The sequence below is a fragment of the Heliangelus exortis genome, chromosome 2, assembly GCF_036169615.1.
Source record: "Heliangelus exortis chromosome 2, bHelExo1.hap1, whole genome shotgun sequence".
NCBI classification, from domain to species: Eukaryota; Metazoa; Chordata; class Aves; order Apodiformes; family Trochilidae; genus Heliangelus; species Heliangelus exortis.
The window spans coordinates 136,968,932-136,985,411 of record NC_092423.1 but is presented as its reverse complement, the minus strand read 5'-3'; the positions used below and the strand labels follow the sequence as shown (position 1 = coordinate 136,985,411).

At 42.3% G+C, this 16,480-nt stretch overlaps 1 protein-coding gene across 3 annotated transcripts in view; it reads left to right on the top strand.

Annotated features, from left to right (window-relative positions):
• EXT1 (exostosin glycosyltransferase 1) overlaps window positions 1-16,480 on the top strand; it is a 178,548-nt gene that overhangs the window by 147,515 nt on the left and 14,553 nt on the right. For all 3 annotated transcript variants that reach the window (XR_011724619.1, XM_071738246.1, XM_071738245.1), the window contains 3 exons: window positions 5,704-5,797; window positions 9,120-9,227; window positions 12,757-12,876. Coding sequence is in view for 2 of the 3 variants with exons in the window: in XM_071738246.1 (XP_071594347.1) it covers window positions 5,704-5,797; window positions 9,120-9,227; window positions 12,757-12,876 (322 nt within the window). In the remaining variant the exon portion in view is untranslated. The remainder of the gene's footprint in view (window positions 1-5,703; window positions 5,798-9,119; window positions 9,228-12,756; window positions 12,877-16,480) is intronic.

The window sequence follows — 16,480 nt, the reverse complement described above, 5'->3', positions numbered from 1 at the left end:
TTTAGCTCTAACTTGGCTTTGGCGATGGTTTTGCATGCACTCGAAAATTAAATCCATTTTTTATGGCACTACAAGGTATTATCTCACAGCAAATGATAATTAAACACCTGTGAAATCAATTAGCCCTTTAAGCAGGGGGAAAAAATGTTTCCCAATTATGTTTTTGCACCTCCAAACTTTCAAATTCCAGAACCAGTGCTTGCAAAGAGGGAGATGAACTGCCAGCCAGTTGCCTGTTAACCAGCATTAAGCTCACCCCAAAGCACTGCACAGCTGTAAATCTGAGGGCGAGCAGTTCCTGGTGGCAGCACCCTTCCAAGAGGACTGCATTAGCCTTTCATGCCCAGTCTTGGGCAGCTATCTATCTGTCTCTATGCTGAGCTGTCAGCTTTTCTACAAAGACAGTTACTCATTTGATTTTTTCAAAAGCAAGTTTTACTTGACAGTTTATTTAAAAGCCAGCATCCCTTAATGGGAAACCAAGCAACAAGATGCTCCATGTGACCAGATGCATTTTTTTTCAGGCTCTCCAGCCAGTAGATGAGACCCATCTGCATTAAGGATTCACCCACAGCAAACTGGCCAGTTGGTTAATAGCTGGAACTGAATATACTGGAAAACAGGGAAATACTTCACCATTTAGCCTTGTGTTGTAGTTGTTTAATATCTACTTTTATTGTAGCATTTGAACTCTGCAGAGACTTTTTTAAGATGCAGCATGTGTTTGTGGGCTTGCAGATTCAGGGGTGGAGCTCTGGACATAGTTGGTTAAGTGCCATAGAAGTTTTTGGCTTGGAAAAGAAAAAAACAGTTCAGGTCCCATCTGACATCTGTGGTGCTCTGTGCTGATTCTCCCTGCCAAAGATGAGCATCTTCCAAAAGATGGATTATGTGTGGCACTGTTAAATATGTGCTGCTGGGTTAAACCTGTTGGGTTTGGTTTGGATTCCTCTCCTGTATTTCCATTTCAAATTTGATAGCTGTAACATAGAGTTGGTTTTTGGGAAGTGCTGTATCACCAGAGAGGAGGGAAGCAGTGTTACTACTCCCAAGTTTGCCTGGCTGCTGGAGAAGACACCAGTCATCTGTATCTTTGGTTTTCCATCTGTGAAATGGGGATATCCATGGTATCCTGTATCAGTGCTCAGAGGATTAGATAAGAAAATATCAACCCTCCTTGGTGATTCCTGTGTGAAGGTGACATAGCTGGATAAAGTATGATAATTATTACATCTGGGTACATGGACATATCTGCCAGTCTAAACAACCAGCATCTTTTTAGATCTTCAGTCGATGGTGATGATGATGTGGCTTTGGAAAAAAATAGTTTACAGTTGGTAGTAAAAATGTTTCCCAGGGTAGTTTATAATCTCTTAAGTGCAGTGACATGGGGAAATTCTTAAGCTGTAAGAAGGAATGTATGGCATGGCTGATCAGTCACTGCAGAGCCTCTGCAGCCTGCCCGGGCTCTTTGGGATAATAGTGAACCAGGAATCCCAAGCAGCCTTTTAATCCAGATGCTGACTGACAAGGTCAGCACATCAGAAAGGAAAAAAAAAAAGGGAGATGGGGGAAGACAGGAGCAATGTGTTGGGTCAAGAAGTTAAAATGGTGAGAGCATTTGGCTAGGCAGTGTTTCATCTTCAAATAATTGCCCACATGGTATTGCAGTGTTTAAACCTGAATGATAGATGGGGCTGAACATGTTTTCTCAGCTATGGGTGGTAGTAGGGTGGGAATATTTCAATTAAAGTGTGAATAAATTAGAATTGATTACAAATAGAGCTGCTTGTTTATGCTGCCTAAATCAGTACTAGCTGTGAACATGGTGCACTTAATCATTATGGAAGGAAGTCTGAAAGTTAATAAAACACATTGCTGATCCTCACAGAGGAATGTGAGCTTTGGGTTAAATCTGTAGCTATTTTAGTTAACTGTCTTTTTAAAGGCATATGCATTTTGGATTTTAACATGTTTGAATGATGCAGCTGAGGCCCAGGCCAAACTGATCCCAAAACTGGCAGCAAGATGTTACCTCTGTGCAAGTGTGCAGAATGAAAGAATCTGGGAATATGAGCACTAAGCACGTGCCCCCCTCCCCAGCAGTCTTTCTAACACTGAAACCAGGAGTTTTCCAGACATAAATATCCTCTGAGCGAAGGAGTGGACTCCTCTCAAAGCTTTGCTACAGTAAATGCTCACAGGTATTAGCTGCCAGCAGAAGGCAAAGGAAGGGAAAGAGCCAGGAAGATGGAGCCACGTAAGCAGCAGGAGAGAGGCAGAAGGTCCCAGTGAGCTGCCTGTCCTGTGCCCTGCTCTGCCAGGGAGACCACAACTCCACCACCATCCAGCCCATGGCTTGTGTAGGACACACAGTTTTCTCTCTGATGTCTCAGCTGGAAGCCAGGTAAAACCAGAGCATCTGGATAGGCAGATAAAACAGAGCTGTCCCCACAATCTGGCAGCTCTGGGTTTGCAGAATCCATAGCAATGAAAAGAGAAAAACCCTAACAAATCTTCCTGCCATCCTCAGACATTACTGGCTAATGGAAATAGGTAGTTTGAACAAACAGATATAACCCCTATTGCCAGGGGAGAAGAAGAAGAGGAGTCTCTGGAAGAACCTCATCTAAACACTAGACTCTTTTCTCTGTAACTTAAGGCCCCTCTGCCAGTTGAGAGCAGGGTTATAATACTTCATTGCCTCCCCAACGTCTTGTTGAGACTTGTTAAGAAGTGAAGACAATAGGGAAATCAAGGCCATCCTTGATGCAGTACTGGTATTTGCACTAGATGCCAGATTGGTACTTACTGTACAAGTGTCCTGCTGTAGCTGAGAGGGTGTTCCTGAATGTCTCTCCTGGAAAAATGAAAGAGAAATTTCAAGCCCAGCAAAGATTTAAAACTCAGATACCTGCCTTTAATCACAAAAATAATATCACTGACTTCACTGAAAGCATTTCAAGTCAAAGTTTAAGGAAGTGCAGAGATGCTTTCAGCTGTGTACAAAAATGCCAATTGTATATAAGCAATTTTCTCTCCCTGACAAAACGCCAGCAAAGCTCAAACCTCCTGCTGTGTGCATGGTTCCTTCAGGGATGAATGGAGAGGAGGCTGAAATGGAGAATTTCCCTGCTACTTCCTGCTCCCCCATGGCCCATAGGTTGGAGCCTGATTCACCAGGTACCATTATTGTGGTCAAGGTCTCCTCTGAGTACTGCCTGGCAGTCTGAGAAAAACATGAAATGATCTCTGCTGCAGTCTCAGCTCTGAAGTACTGTTTGGTAGATGCAAACAATTTCCTTTTGCAAGTGATGCTCCAAACTACAAATCTATGCTTGCAGTTTGACAGAGGTGTTTATGTATTTGTGGCTGGATACATGTGTTGTGAAAAGCATTTCCAGTTCTTATTCAAACATACTGGGCTATGTTTTTCTCTCAGCTAAGGCAGGGTGCTCCTGTTGCTTTGTGTGCTACCCACAAGCCAGGAGGAGTACAATTAGCACCTTGCATTTAAGGATTTCAAATAGATGCCTCATCCTAGAGTGGCTGCTGAGAGGGATTAAACTGGATATCAGTCCCTTGGCACTGATCTCAAAGATCGTGTCAAGTAAATTAAAACCATTTGGATTGAAACTGCGGAGAAATGTGTTCATGAGAAGAATCTCTGGTGCAATTCTTTTGCTGCAGCATCTCTCAGTGGATGTAGGTTTACTCTGGGTCTACTCCTTGTATATTCGTGGGTTCACCATGAAGTGAGTGTAAATTTTGTGCTCGTACATCAAGGTTAGGATGAGGCTCTCTGTACATGCGATGTAGATAAATTACTTGATAACCATGAACCATGCTATTCCAGAGCTCAGCAATAAATCACACAATGCACAAATGGGAGCAAGGTGCTAACTGGTTTGTGTGTGGGAAATGGTCAACAAAATAATTAAATCTGGTTTTTTTCCTTTGTAAATCTATCTTAATATCAGGAAATTAGATATGAAAGAAAAGGTGGCAAATATAAGATATCACTGGCATATGGAGGGCTCAGTTGCTGTGGCCTTGTTCTCTAGTTTTCTTTTTCAGGTTCTGCCATTGTGGATATGGTTGCACTCCAATGTATTAGCAGGATTTTGCATTTTTAGCTACCTAATGATGGGGGACTTCTGACTGGCATATTCTAGCCCTACGGGGTAGTCTATTTTTGATATTTATTAACATTACCTGTCATACAATATACAGTGATGAGCCTCAGACCTCTGAATATGTAAAAAAGGAATGCTTAAGAATGGCAACTTCCTTTATTTTTTTAGGTATTCCAGTTTCCTAGGTTTTTTCCCTTTGTGCTGTGTCACTGCTGGCTGGTGAGTTGGGACATGGCTGTGTCAATATCCATATCCCACACGGAGAAAAAAAATTACTGCCACTCAGATGGAATACATATATATATTTATTTTAACTGAAGTTGAGATACGATTTTTTAAAAAGTACTTTGAAGTCTGTTTTGTAGTTTTAATTAATGCAATGAGGGTTTTTATTTTATTCTCAGTGGAGATAATCTTAATCCATTCACAGTGACCTTTTCTTGTGCAAATTAGCTATACAGGCTTGTTTAAGCAAATGGGCCTTTGCAAGATGTCTCTTCCTAAAGATGGAGCTTATAATTGAAACTTGGCTTACTCCCATCTGTCTGGCCTGTGTGAGAATACAAACATAAATCTGGTCTTTTTTATACATTAAAAAGATAGTCATATACATATGTGTATACATACACATATGCACATGTACAAAAATGGCTCTGCCTGCAGATTACAGTTAAACAAGATTATTAGTGTTAGAAAATTTCAGTGTCACAAGTTACTGTCATAACACGTGTCTGCAGAGTCCAGGGCACTCTGGAGAACAGAGGGTGTTTAATCTGGATCCTTTTGTATCAGACAAGGTCGATGCCATTCACAGTTCAATAGGTTTGCCAGAAGTACAATTAGCTAATAACAGGCTGGAACCTGTTAGGATTTGATGTGTGGTTTTGGTGAATGGTTTTGAGGTGATTGATGGCAAAAAAAAAACCCATGAGTGTCTATAAGCACTTAAAAGTTTTAATTTGGAGGAGCAGGGGTCATTGCAGCTCTGTGGTTAATTGCCAAATGTGGCAGTTTATGCCTCTCACCACACTTGACAATAACTACCAAATGAGTCGTTGTAACCCCCTGTCCCTTTACTAGTGCCTGCTTCATAAGAGAAGGTTTCTTTGGCATAGTTTGAATATTTTTTGCTTTGTAAAAACCTCTTGTGCAGAAATGAACAGTTGTGACTTTGACTAAACCTGAATTGAAATCACAGTCAAAGAAGTGTTGCAACAATGCTTTGGGTATCAAAATATTTAAAGTTTGTTGTTAGAACTCATGCATGACTGTCTGTGTAGAAACGGCTGATTATTGGAAAGGCAAAATGTTTTCCTTTGTTATCAGTTTCATTACTGCTCTCCCCAGCCCTCTCCCATGGTGGTTGCTGCTGAGGATGAACAAAAAGGAGCCCGGGGGTTGGCTGACACAGGCATGCAGGGAGGGAGCTGGGTAACCTGGTGATGAGTGGTCTTGGTCGGGATGATTTCATCCAGATGTGTCTCAACAGCTGTTTGCATTTTCACGCCCAGTTACTTTAGGACTCACTGCTAATTGAATTTTCTCTTTTCTCCCCTGTTCTTGTTAGGTATGATTACCGTGAAATGCTGCACAATGCCACTTTCTGTCTGGTTCCCCGTGGCCGCAGGCTTGGCTCTTTCAGGTTTCTGGAAGCCTTGCAGGTAAGAGTGGCTGTTTAAAGCATTGGCTACACTGGCTGCAATTCAGTGTGAAAAGCAAGGAGGTGGGGAGGAGTGAAATGTGTTTCATGTCCCTAGTCGACAGTAATCCACTTTGCAAAAGCCTCTATTCATAGTTCTGGAGCAATTGGCAGCTTCTTCCCAGGAGGTGCTGAGCACTGAGCTCAGTTGAAGGCTGAACGGTGTTACCTCCAGGAAGAGGGTTTCCCTGGATCTGGTGAGGTTGAGAGGTTGGACCAAGTCAGAGCAGCCTCAAGGTGTGAGACTTCCCATGGGAGAAACCGGCCTCTACAAGTAAGGCCTGGGGCAGTCAAAACAGCTTTTTGTTTTCACTTAGCCAAGACAGACCTGTTTATGCATTGCCTGTCTTAAGATGGTGCTGGCTGAGCATGCAGAAGGTGGCCTGGAGGTTGTAAAGCCCCAGATGGAAGGCTCACAGGAAGCTGGATGTACATTAATCTCAGGGAGCTCACAGTGTGTCTGAGACAGCTGAATCCCCTTCACCTTTTAAAAACTTTTTGATTAATGGTCCCTTTTTTGCTGTTGGCCAGCAGCAGAGGGCAGTGCAAAGGGGCTCCTGAGTCACTGTGGCAACGCGGTGATCAAGCCTGACACTCACCTACTCCAGCTGCAGCTGCTGTGACCTTTTTTTTTTTTTGGGAAGCATCACCTCAGATCTGGGGTCCTTGATCTTCAGTCAGTCATACAGAACATCTTGGAAGATGCTGCAGCTCCCCTCTGGGACTGACACCTGGATTTGCATGGGAGCTGGAGTGGAGAGAAGGGAAGGCTAAGGCAGTTCTTGGTGTCAGGATGGCAAGTGAGGACACCTTACAGGCTCCTGCCTCCAGGTAGCCTTTTGCCAGCTGGGAGGTGTTCTGGCATTGGCAGTAAAGATGATAATAAGTAGCACCACATGACTTTTCTTCATCAGCCACAAAATGTCCCAGAAGCTTTTAAAGACTGTTGTTTACCTCAGTGCAGAGCAGGATTTAAGTACCTAAGTGTAGGTGAAGAAGGTTTTGGAAGCTCAGGGCTCTTCTGGCTTTCTGCTTCTTCTCCAAGTTTCCTATAGATCCTGGGTCATGTCTGTCAGCCTTTGATGGGTCCCTTGGGTACCCTAGAGCATATGCACTGGCTGATAAAGTTGAACCACTGAACCCCATAGCTACTGTCACATTTGAGGTCCAAGTTCTGGACTGTCACTTACCTCTTTACTCATACTCAGGAGAAGATTTAGAACCTGTAAAGGGCTGTTCCTTCTCCAGCCTCTTTGGAGGAAGAAGGGGGACTGGTTTATTTGAGCTGATGAGTCACTTTGGATGCTCCTGGAGAGCACTGCTCAGCTCTTCTCTCATCTGGGCTGCAATTCATGCAGCTTCTGTTAGATACATCAAATCAGGAGAAGAAAGCAGGGAGCATAAATCAGTGTACACAACTTTGAGGATGATGATAAAATGCAGACACTGAGGATTTTTCTAGCAGGCTAGCGGCAGTATTCACCAATTATGATTAATTCCCAATTTTTGTCTGGCTCCAGGGCAGGCTGAAAAACATAATTCACATTTGTGGAAAGTTTTAAACATAAAAACACATTGCTAAATGTTTTCTGGTTGTTGGTTTTTTTTTGTTGTTTTGTTTTGTTTTGTTTTTTCATGCACTAATGTTATTTCTGTACAGAAGATCACAGTTCTTTACACTGCGTAAGTACTGCTGTAATGCAGACTTGGCCAGTCTAAGATTCTCTGTGTAATACGTGTTACCAAGAAGGTACAGCAGCCTGAAAAGTTCCCCTTTGTATAATCTTTTGGGAGGTGTGGGGTTATCTGAATCCTGGTCTGGACCACATTCAGAGCACTTCAGCTTAGAGAATCATGGAATGGTTTGTGTTGGAAGGGACCTTTAAAAGATCATCTAGTCCAACCCCCCTGTCTTAAGCAAGAACATCCTCAACATCATCAGGTTGCTCAGAGCCCTGTCCAAACTGATCTTTAATATTTCCAGGGATAGGGAGGCATCTACCACCTCTCTGGACAAGCTGTGCCAGTGTTTCATTGCCTTTGTTGTAAAAAATTTCTTTCTTACATCGACTCTAACTCCACTCTTTCAGTTACCATGCAATGGCTGTTAACTGTCTCTCATCATATTGCTACAGGCCCTGCTAAGATGTTTGTCCCCATCTTTCTTATAGGTCCCAATTAAATATTGAAGGTCAGCTATAAGGTCTCCCTGGAGCCTTCTCTTCTCCAGGCTGAACAACCCCAGCTCTCTCAGCTTGTCTTCACAGAAGTGCTCCAGCCCTCAGATAATTTTTTTAGCCCGAGCTTTGCTTGGTCCTAAAGAACCCAAACCAGAGCACAGGCTCAATACAGATACTCTATTAATAGGTTCTTTCATCACATCAGGAGGTTTTTGGTTTGGATCTTATGTTGTGATCTAGCTGACCAGAACATAATGGCAATCATTTGTTTATGGAAAGACTGCCATGTTGACTGAATATTCACAAACTTGCTGTCTGTGTGCAGGGGCTTGCACAACTTGTAAAAGGTTAAATGATTTAGACAGATCATACTGGTAAGAAATAGATACTAAGTGTGTGTGCTTTTTGTCTCTTTTAAGACAGAAAGCAATTCTTATTTTTGTAGACAGGTGATGACAGATGTGTTTATGTAGTTCCTTCTGTTTGGAGAGTTGGTATCAAACAGGATAGGTAATTCACTCCTCCTTTGTTAGAAGATGTGCTCTGGAATTAAATATGATCTATATTTTCTATGTGGCTGACTTGCAACATATTCTAAAAATTCATGGAATTAGCACCCTGATGAATTGTTCACAAATTGGCAGTGGAGGCCATCTTTTTATATCAAATTCTCCAGTGTTATATCTGCAGTATTTTAACAGTTCTGCCCTCTTCTGGCAGCATAAGCACCAGATTTCAAATGCCACTTTCCATGAAATCCCACCATTCAGTGAATATGAATGTGGAATCTCCTTCTTGAGATAGTCAAGACCTTCCTGGATGCAGTCTGGGTGAACCTGCTTTAGCAGCAGAGTTGGACTAGATGATCTCCAGAAGTCCCTTCCAACCCCCACCATCCTCTGACTCTGATCATGAGCCCAAAATGGAAAACCATATCACCTGGGCTGCCCTCCCGTGGGCTCTGGCTCCTGGTGTTCTTTGCCATGTTGTCCCTTCTTCCGAGCTTGTGCAGAACACAATGGTCGTGATGTTGATGCAAGCCTCAACTCTTGCCCTGACATTGGGGCACCCCCTAAGGACTGTGATGCCTCTGTGTGTCTGCAGGCTGCCTGCGTCCCGGTTATGCTCAGCAACGGGTGGGAGTTGCCCTTCTCAGAAGTGATTGATTGGAACCAAGCTGCCGTCATCGGCGATGAGAGATTGTTATTACAGGTAAGGAAAAGACCACGGCCTTCAGCAGATCAGTTGATTATTGCTGCTGCAGCCTAAATGGATGGTGAAGATGAATCCAAAAGGTCAGGGCTGCAACAGAATTTTTATCATGAAAGGATTGTCTGTGTCACACCGGCTATGAACTCATTTAATATGACATCATTCATTTTTTGACCTGAAGGTCATTGCAGCCACCAGGCTACATTCTTAAATGCAGGAGACTTATTTTTCCTAAGAGCGTGAAATCTCTTCTTGTGTGGAGCTGTCCTGGACCAGGTGCTGTGTAGAGAGAGAAAACAATTGCTCTGCTCTTGTCCTTCAGAAATAGTTTACCCTTGGGGGTCCCACCAGCACTGGCTGGCTGGCAGGTACTGAAGGGACCCATCAGGAAAGCAGGAATTTTCTCAGGCAGTAGTTACCACCAGATAGTTTTGTGGGAAGCAGAATCTGTCACTTTTCTGATGTCTGGGCCATGTAACATTGCAGTATATGTATGAGTGACTGTTAATCTAGTTGAAATCATGGAACAAAATCAGGTTGAGAAGTTAGAAAATCTCTGCTACCATCTACTCTAGTTTTAAATTCAGTAGGTTTTTCTTCCTGTTTCCTTAGTGGGTTTTATAGTCTAAATATGTTCTATAAAGCATGTGGAGAAGTTGATGTTAGGAAAAGCTCTTGAAAAATTGTTTTCCCTAAAGTAATATTTGATAAAACACCATTGCCTAGCATGAATCTGAGATCCACGAGCTCTGGAATAACCACTCAGTAGCCACTAAGTGGTTTTCTTTCTCTGTGGTTGAATTTAACTCGTTTCCAAAGTGGCGAGCTATTTCCATCCATGGAGAGCAGCCTTCAAAGATACAGGTGTCTTGGCACCCCAGAAGTGAAGTACCTTTGAAAATCTCATTAGATGCCTATGTACTTGTCTGAAGATGTAAATATTTGTGGAGAGCTGACCTAGCAAGCCTTGTAAAGTGCTGCCTATTCTCCTTAATGTGATACAAGCTGCAAATATAAAAGGGCCATTTGATTTTTGCTTCTGTGGACAGCACGTTTTTCTGAGCAAAATTATTTCTCTCTTTAAATAATAACAATTTGCTGGGCTTCACACTTTCCGGTAAGATGCCATTCGTTCTCTTCACAGCTGTTTCCATATTGAACAGCTACTGCACCGTTATTAACAGTGTTTTTAAAGACCTGGCAGAGGGCCTGAATGTCTGCTCTGGGAAATGTTTTTGTTATGTTACAGTTTTTCATTTCCTGTTTGAGAGCAGCTCGGATGTTTTTATTTGCATATTCTCCTCATCGTAGCACTGGGAGAGCTTAATCCAGCCTTTCTGCATTTATTTGTGCAGGGTAGTTTTTCCCTTCCTCCTACTTATTACTGGAATGACCTTTTGTTAAAACGTCATCCAGTTCTAATAATTCCAGTGTAATCCTACCAGATTAGTATTAATACATCATTTTCCCACCTGTCTTTCTGGGCAAGTGGATTAATAACTAATAGGCAAATGCAGTTAAATTGGGAACTCTGATTTTTCTTTTTCTTCCAGCTGTTGCTGCTTGGAGCAGGCACCAAGTCCTTTTCTTAACCTTGGCACTGTGTTTGCAGGCACTCACAAACATGGTGTGGTCTGAAAAATCCCAACTTCTTGAAGTAACCTTCACAGCCTTCCCGTTCCAAAGGCATAGTTTGGAATGAATACTGATTTATTTCTTGCTTGCACACACATGCACACACACGCAAGGTTGCACATAATGCAATGAAATGTTTAAGTTTATAGAAAAGATGCTACAGCACCTCTGCAAAGTGACTTTGATTATGTGTGTGCTGTTGATAATGAGCTCAGGTGTGATTAATGCACATCCACATACAGTCAGTCCAGGCAATGTTCATTATCCCCCTACTTACTGGAAATTACTGCAAAAGTAATTAAAAGAAAAAATATTCACCCCAAAAAATGAAATTTGATGGAGGGAAACATACAGTACTGCCTTCAACACTGACCATTTTCTTCTGTTCCGTGCTGTAGTGCTTAGTCTCTCAAGCTCAAATTCTGTCTTGGTTAGCAGTGTCTCCAAGGTGAGTGTCCAAGAGACTTAAGGTCTTAGAGAGCAGTGATTGTCCCATCTGACACTGCACCCTCTGAAGCCATGGTCCTGCTGTGTCCAGACCTGGATGCAAACAATGCAGTAAAGAATTTACTGATTCTTGTGGAATTTTTTTTTTACATATGAATCCTTAGAATATAAAATTTTCTTCAGGAAAGTGTTTCATGTGAAGTCATTTGATTCAGGAGCATGTGAAAACAAGTAAGGATCATTGCCACCTCTCAATATTTTAGGAATAAGCAAAATGTGTCCTGGTAAGGAAGGAGTGGGATTTACTAGGGTGCAGATAAACTTCAGCTTATAGCTGGAATGTGAAAAAAGCAACATGCAGCCTAGGTATATGCTTTTACAACAACTTAGATAGAAGAGTTATGAGTGTCTGAAAACAAGGTTGCCTTATCTGAAATCACAAAAAAAGTAGGTGCAAAAGCGTAACTCTTCATTCCTAGAAAAAAATCAACATAAATCAGCGATGTATCCTCTGTGGCTTTCTGCTTCTGTGAGTAGCCCTTGTATTTAAATCAAATTGTAGTTAAATGCCCTTGATAACATCAATTTGCATTTGGTCAAGGTTCTAAGTTAAGGAATGACATGTAGGTACATTGGTTTCCTTCCAGTGTGGAAGAGGGACTGGAGATGAGAAAAGACAAAGAAGTGAAGTGCTTCTCTTCTGATCCAGTGAGCAGTTGTTTTTTAATTGCAAAGCAGTGCATTGGGACAATTTGGGTTTTATTTGTAAGGCAACTTATACTGGAATTAATGCGTTGATTTAATAGAGGATAAAGAAGCAACGTTTTCCCTTTTGAATAACAGGTGGTGTGGGAGATGTTATTCTTTCCACCCACATTAATTAGTAAAATGTGATTTTATCCATAGGCTCCCAAAAAATGGAGTCTTACTTAAGATATTGCTATGTTTTTCTTAGTGTACTTAGTGTTGCCATGCTGTGGTAAGTGCAATTCCAGATCCCTTTAATGTACTTTGAAAATGGGGATTATTATTGGACTCTAAAGACCTGCAGGTGCTGGTTAAAGTACGAGTCCCTGAAGAGCTTTGTGCATGAGGGATGTTTGGAGGGGCTCTTTGCTGTGCTTACATCACAGAGCTGGGGAGGGGGGCTTTTGTTACCATTAAAGAATTAAAAACTAAGACAAAATAGGTTAAAAACAGTACCTTCAGTACTGTTAGTAGGTTACAATAGGTTAATAGGTTAAAAACAGTACTGAAGGTTATAAAGGGTTGTGTCTCATTCATTTCTACATCACGACTTTAACTGTTACACATTCATCCCTGTTGGACAGGAGCACTGAAGCTGTGCAACCTGCTAATAGAGAGGATGTCTTGTCAGCAGCATATTAATTTGATGAGTCTGCATTGTTTTCTGAAGCTTCTGACTGTATTACATCTTGTATTACAGATTCCTTCTACAATCAGGTCTATCCATCAGGATAAAATCCTAGCACTTAGACAGCAGACACAGTTCTTGTGGGAGGCTTATTTTTCTTCAGTTGAGAAGATTGTATTGACTACACTAGAGGTGAGTAAAAATTGTCTGGGACCTTGCCGAGCAGTGAGGTTTCTGTACCTGTCCACCTGCATCTGTCCTCAACCAGCATTGGACCTTGGTTTTCATGACAGGCAATTGGTCACCTGGAAAAAACTTGGCATCTTGATGAGTTTTCCCCCCTAAGGAAATACTTCCTTCATTATCGGAATCTACATTAGAAAACTGACACAGTGAAAAATGGGAGCTGCCTGACACATGGAAAAATTGTCATGTGTGATCTTGCCTTTGCAAGGCTTTATGGCTTATGAATCACCATCCTTGTCACTGGTAGTGAATGTGTTTCTTTAAGAAACCTTTCTGGAATTCATTTTGGAAAAAATACTCTTGTAAAGCTCTTCCTTGACCATTGCTTAACATTTTGATGGCTTGTGATGGGGTTGTTGATCTTACTGAAGGAAAAGGTGGGGCTTGTAATTCACTGTGTCTTACCTTCACACTCAGGATAAGGGAAAGGCCTGATCATTCTCATAAAATATTAATAAATAATCATAATTAGGGTGCTATTAAACAGGGAGACAGATGATTCAAATGTGGAGAGAATTCTTTCTGAATTCAGAGACAGAGGAGAGATGAAAGGCTCTTTAGAAGTAGGGTCTAGGCTACAATTTCAAAAGCAGGTTTCTCTTCTAATTGTTTTGCAGTTTTGCACATCAATTTTTGACACACTTTTACCACCAAAAATGTCTCACTTTGTAGGTGCAAATGCATTTGTCTTATGCTAATGCTTCTGCAATTGCATCTATCTTTGTGAACAGTTATAAAGCCCTACATTTCCTGCTATCCTTGCTTTCCCCTGAAAACTGCAAATGAGTGCTGCTGCCTGCAGTACAGGTTGCCCATGGATGATCTACCTCCAGCTGCTTCAAGACAGTCCCTTAGGTTTTTTCTGTGCCATTGAAGAAATGCAGCCACAGAACATTTTCAGAGCCCCTGGCCTAGCTCTCCTCACCCTTGGAAGAACATGTCTTCATCTGTGCTCCCTGTTGGGAACTGCTCAGCATCCTCAAACTCCCCATCAGCACTTATGAGGTAGTGATAAATGTCACAGCTCACACCAGGATTGGACAGCAGACCATGTGCCAGCACTCCCAGTCTACTTTACCCCTTAGGGACCATGATTTGGAGTGTCTCCTTTACCATCTGCCCCATGCATACACACCCCCCTGTTATCTCTGGGGACTTTAAAAGCAGAGGGGTGCACGACTCTCCTCTCTGACTCTCTCCTGCCTGTTCTGGGGCTGATCTCAAGGGGATATAACTTACAGCCCCCATGGCCTTGGTGACCACTGCATCAAGCTCCAATGCTTACAGATAAGTCTTTAGCACTGCCCTAGGACATGTTGGTCCATGTGGCTGCAGGTGCCCAGAGGACAGCAAAATCCATAATAAAGCTGCAGCAGCTGGGCTGCCAGCAAGCTGGAGTTTCTGCTTGGAGGGGAAACACTGAAGTGAAAACAAAAGTCTTCCTGGAAGGTTTAATTTAATGAAAACAAGTAATGTATGCCTGGTGTTGAAGTTATGTTCTGGGTTTTTTCCATTTGTTTGCAAGGGTGGTTTTGGTTTGAGGGGTTTTTAGTTTATTTTTTAATTCAGAAGTCTCAGAAATTTTTGAGACAGCTAAGAGGGATTCTGTTCTTATGAACAGATACTCATTTACATTTCAACTTGCCTAAGTGAAGTCCTAAGTTAACTTTCCTTAGGAAAGGAATAAAACAGTTGAGAGTGATTTTTGCTGTCCAAAATTTGCAAGCAGTATATCCTTAAAATCTGATGCCTGAAGTAAATTTCTACCAATATTATTCTTTTCTGGTGGATGTTATCCATCTTTTGTTGTAACACTGTGGTGTCAGAGTACTTTGATGATACTCAGAATAATCACTGGCTTCCTGACTGCAGTGCTGGGACATGTGTGAGTGTATCAGCACAGAAGTCTTCACCAACTCATATGTCTGCAAGGACATCACAGCTCTCCTCTATCCTTTTTCCTGGACACCTCTGAAGACATTAAGTCACGTTTTAAGATCCTTGATCTGATCACAGCATCATGGCCTAAGTCAAACAGAATAAAAACCAAAATGGGAAAGGTGAATTATTTGCCCAGCACCCCCATATTGCAGGCTCAGAGGAACTGCCTGATGTCATGGACATGGTGTGGGTTAGGAAATGGCACAAGGTCTGCCCCTGACTGGTGAGTGTGAGCTCTGGCAGTGGTGGACTGCTGCGAACACCATCAGACACATGCTGCAGTATGTCTTCACTTTTTTGGTTTGGTTGTTTCTGAAAACAAACCCAAAAAATCCCTAAATCCTTGTGTGACATGCTCAGTCCTGTGGCTTGGAAGAGGAGGGGAGGAGGACAGAGGAGGAAATACAAGGTACAGACAAGAAATGTCTGATGCTTGGACAGGGCCTGTTGAGAAGCATCAGTGATTAAGGCAATATGTGAACTTCTTTAAGTGTGAGGATGGGGGAGATAAAAATATTGAGCTATTCATGAATTCCAAAAAAAAAAGGGAGATCTCTCCAGAGATCATAACCCCTTCCTCCTCTGATTAAACTTCCTGTCATGCCTCATCATTGGAGAAACTGTAGCTGCTGTCTCTGCAATATGTGCATTGCTATACACACTGCATCTTAACTGATCAGTCTTCCATGTTATCTTTTTTTATACTTTTCTGTTCACTTTCTGCCAAGTTGTCTTTTCTTCTCTGTATCAGGACAGACAGATAGGTCTCTTCTGTAGACAAGGAGTGTGATAAATTAATCTTCCCCTTGTTAACTGTGGTAAATCCCTGAGGCCAGCTCCCTAGCCGGGTGCAGAACCACGCTGCTGAGATTTGTGCGCCCAACGTGGGTGCAGTGCAGGCTGCGTGTGCTGCGTGGCACCAGGGCCCTGCTCCCCCTGAGAGCTGTGCTAGCTCGGGGGCACTGAGGCAGCCTTGAATGCAAGCCATGTGTTCCCCCTGCAGCCTTGTTGGCTACCAGCATGATGGAAAACTCCACCATCTGCAAAAAACTCCTGACCGTGTAAATTTGCTGATGACTTCTTATCTGATTATGCCCCAGTTCTAAGAAAGCAGGAGGAAGGAGCTGTAATACTTAGGCTGTGTGGGAAACACTCAAAAATATGTACTTTCTAGGGTCTGTCTTTGTTTACTGACATAACTTGCAGATGGAGAAACAGGTGTCATTGTCTTTTTTTTCCTCGCCCCGCTGCCATGCAGGAGATCTGACAACTGGTACACCTAACTTTCCAGACAGAAATTTTCAGGTACACTCTTACCAGTGATAGAAATACAGTCCTATGTTTGTTATTCTGAGACAAAAAAAAAAAAGGTTAAATTAACTTAGGCATGTCAATGAATTATTGCATACTAGCTATGGTAGTTGGCTGTAGGCAGAAGTAAGACAAGGATGCAAACACATTTTCCCCAGTTTAGCAGTACCACCAGCAGTGGATTGTCTAGCACAAGATAACTGATGTTTTAATGTTCTTTGTCGAGGCAATCAAAAATTCCAGAAAAAACACTGCTTATGGCAGAACTTACTCACATTCTCTATTGACAAAATGTCCC